The 2,204-nt window shown below is 35.2% G+C and overlaps 1 protein-coding gene across 7 annotated transcripts in view; it reads left to right on the top strand.

Annotated features, from left to right (window-relative positions):
* The window catches only part of LOC102675893, a 10,404-nt gene extending 8,269 nt beyond the window's left edge, over positions 1 to 2,135 (top strand). For 6 of the 7 annotated variants that reach the window (XR_420761.1, XR_004151757.1, XM_006609053.1 and 3 more), the window contains one exon: positions 229 to 2,135. Coding sequence is in view for 4 of the 7 variants with exons in the window: in XM_006609053.1 (XP_006609116.1) it covers positions 229 to 443 (215 nt within the window). In the remaining 3 variants the exon portion in view is untranslated. The remainder of the gene's footprint in view (positions 1 to 228) is intronic. The other variant, XM_031514958.1, reaches the window with a different exon arrangement.
* The last annotated feature ends 69 nt before the right edge of the window (positions 2,136 to 2,204 follow it).

The raw sequence follows: 2,204 nt of genomic DNA, 5'->3' as shown, positions 1-2,204 counted from the left end.
TTTTTTTTTTTTTTTTTTTTTTTTTTTTTTATTCTATAAATCACTCTTATTTCTCTTTACATAATATATATTTTATATTTTAAGTTAAAAAAGATAAAAATGAAATCAAAGAAACGTGAGAAAAAAGATAAAAATAATACAAAGAAGCAGCTAAATCAAACGCAGATTTTTTTCCCATCCTACCGTTAAACCTATCAATTTCTAGTATTCAGAGCGTGTCTTTTACAGAGAGCGTATTCACGCCTAAAGATATAGACCTCGAGGACGGGGAGATGGACGATGCGGAGCGCGAATTAGAGGCATTCAAGAGGTTTTGTCTGCAGTCGGTACCGCCGCCACGCAAGGAAAAGGTCAATCTCAACATCAAGGACATCGTGCTAAAGAAGAAGTCATCCTCATCATCGTCATCTTCAGCAGCTACTGCTGTGATTGCCGCGAATTGATTTTTCTTTTGACTAACATTAGACGCTCCCTACCATTATTATTATTACCATCACCACTATTATTATCACTACTGCTGCTACTATATTCGCGCAAGCGCGTATATGTTTATTGGCTTGACGCAGAATTAATAGAATTAATAATTTCTAAATACAAGCACATGTTGATCAAAAAATTATTTCTTTACAAAAAAATCAATCTATTTATCATAGATCAGACAATAATATATTATACTGTATTGTCAAATTGTCTGGTGATTATTTTATACGAAAGCGTACCACTTCCAACATCATTCTCCTTTATGGATGTTCACATTACTCCGTAGGCAAATTCGTAGCACGCAAGGTTAATTCTAGCTTGCAGACCGCACTGCGTGCGCATAATATGCGCGCGCAACACTATTCTAGAGTTGATTTTGAAATTGTGATTTTATCATGAAGAATATTGCAAAATAGATATGTAGTCTGCGTGCATTTTAATTATGTACGAGTTAGAAAAAAATGTGCTCTTTCGTTATGCATATGAATTTAATCATTAAGAGAATTCTGCTACTTTTGCATCGAGCCAATTACTGACCGAATATGTATTGTAATACTGCCACGGCCGATACGCGTAAACACACGACCGACCGAAAACGCTCGTCGATTTTTCGGATCTCGGCGACGGAGTTGCGCCTAATTGTTATGAACGATCATCAAAAATGATGGGAAAAAACGCAATGGGATAAATAATATAAATGTACAAGAACAGCCACCGCAGTACGATACTGACGATGTTGTAAAAGAGGAGTAATAATATTGTCGTCGTGTCGTCGTCGTGTCGGCACCTAGTCGACTTCATATTTTTAATATATTAATAGAGCGTGTTATGTTCGTGATTTTTCTCTTCGATACAAGGAAGAGATAAACAGCGAAAAATTGATACTATTAGATAAAATGTACGCGAAAGAGATGGGTGACGCGTGGCATTTTCCTCGAGACACAGCGAGAGCCGTAGATATAATATGTTATATAAATATAAAATGTATGTATGTATATGTATATCTATAAATATAGTAGGAACGAATTTTCCCGTCGAGGTCGATATTGTGGAAATATCTGCCCTCGATCGTAATTGCGAAAACGATCATGGTGACACTGACATATAGTGTCTGGACGCGATACCTGCCCGAATCATGGTTCGATTAATAAAATCGTTCTCGCCATACGAGCAAAGAAGGATCGATAACAATGCGAAATATTTTTCGTCGTAATACCGACGATCGCATCGCGTCGCCACGATCGTGATCGCCGGCTTAGAAGCACAGTTCTCGATCGATTATCTTACTAAGACACGACACCACAGTACACATGGAGACATCTTTTTTCTTCATTTTTTCTTTTTTTTTTTCTTTTTTTTTTCAATAAAAGCAGATATGCATTTTTACCAAAGATCTTGCGTTTGTATCTTCTTCCTTATTATGGATTTATTTCCTGTGGTGCAATTTGACGATGGTACATGTTTTTCGCACTTTGTAGTAAAAGTCGTATTTTTGTATGGACTTTAAGATAATCTCACTAGCGATAGGTGAGTTAAAAGAATTTTAATAAAGATCAAAGATATCAGGTTGAAAAATTGAAAAATGGTTTATTAGATAATTTGTTATATTGCATACTGTGTAGAAAATTGGTTTCAATATATTTTCAGAAACGGCATATTTTTCTATTTTTCTTTTTTTTTTACCAGCCATGATAAATGACCTTAAATCTACTTGATAACTTTCA

This window comes from Apis dorsata, unplaced genomic scaffold (assembly GCF_000469605.1).
Source record: "Apis dorsata unplaced genomic scaffold, Apis dorsata 1.3 scaffold_52, whole genome shotgun sequence".
NCBI lineage: Eukaryota > Metazoa > Arthropoda > Insecta > Hymenoptera > Apidae > Apis > Apis dorsata.
The sequence above is the reverse complement of the archived record's forward strand: the minus strand, read 5'-3'. Positions and strand labels throughout refer to the sequence as shown.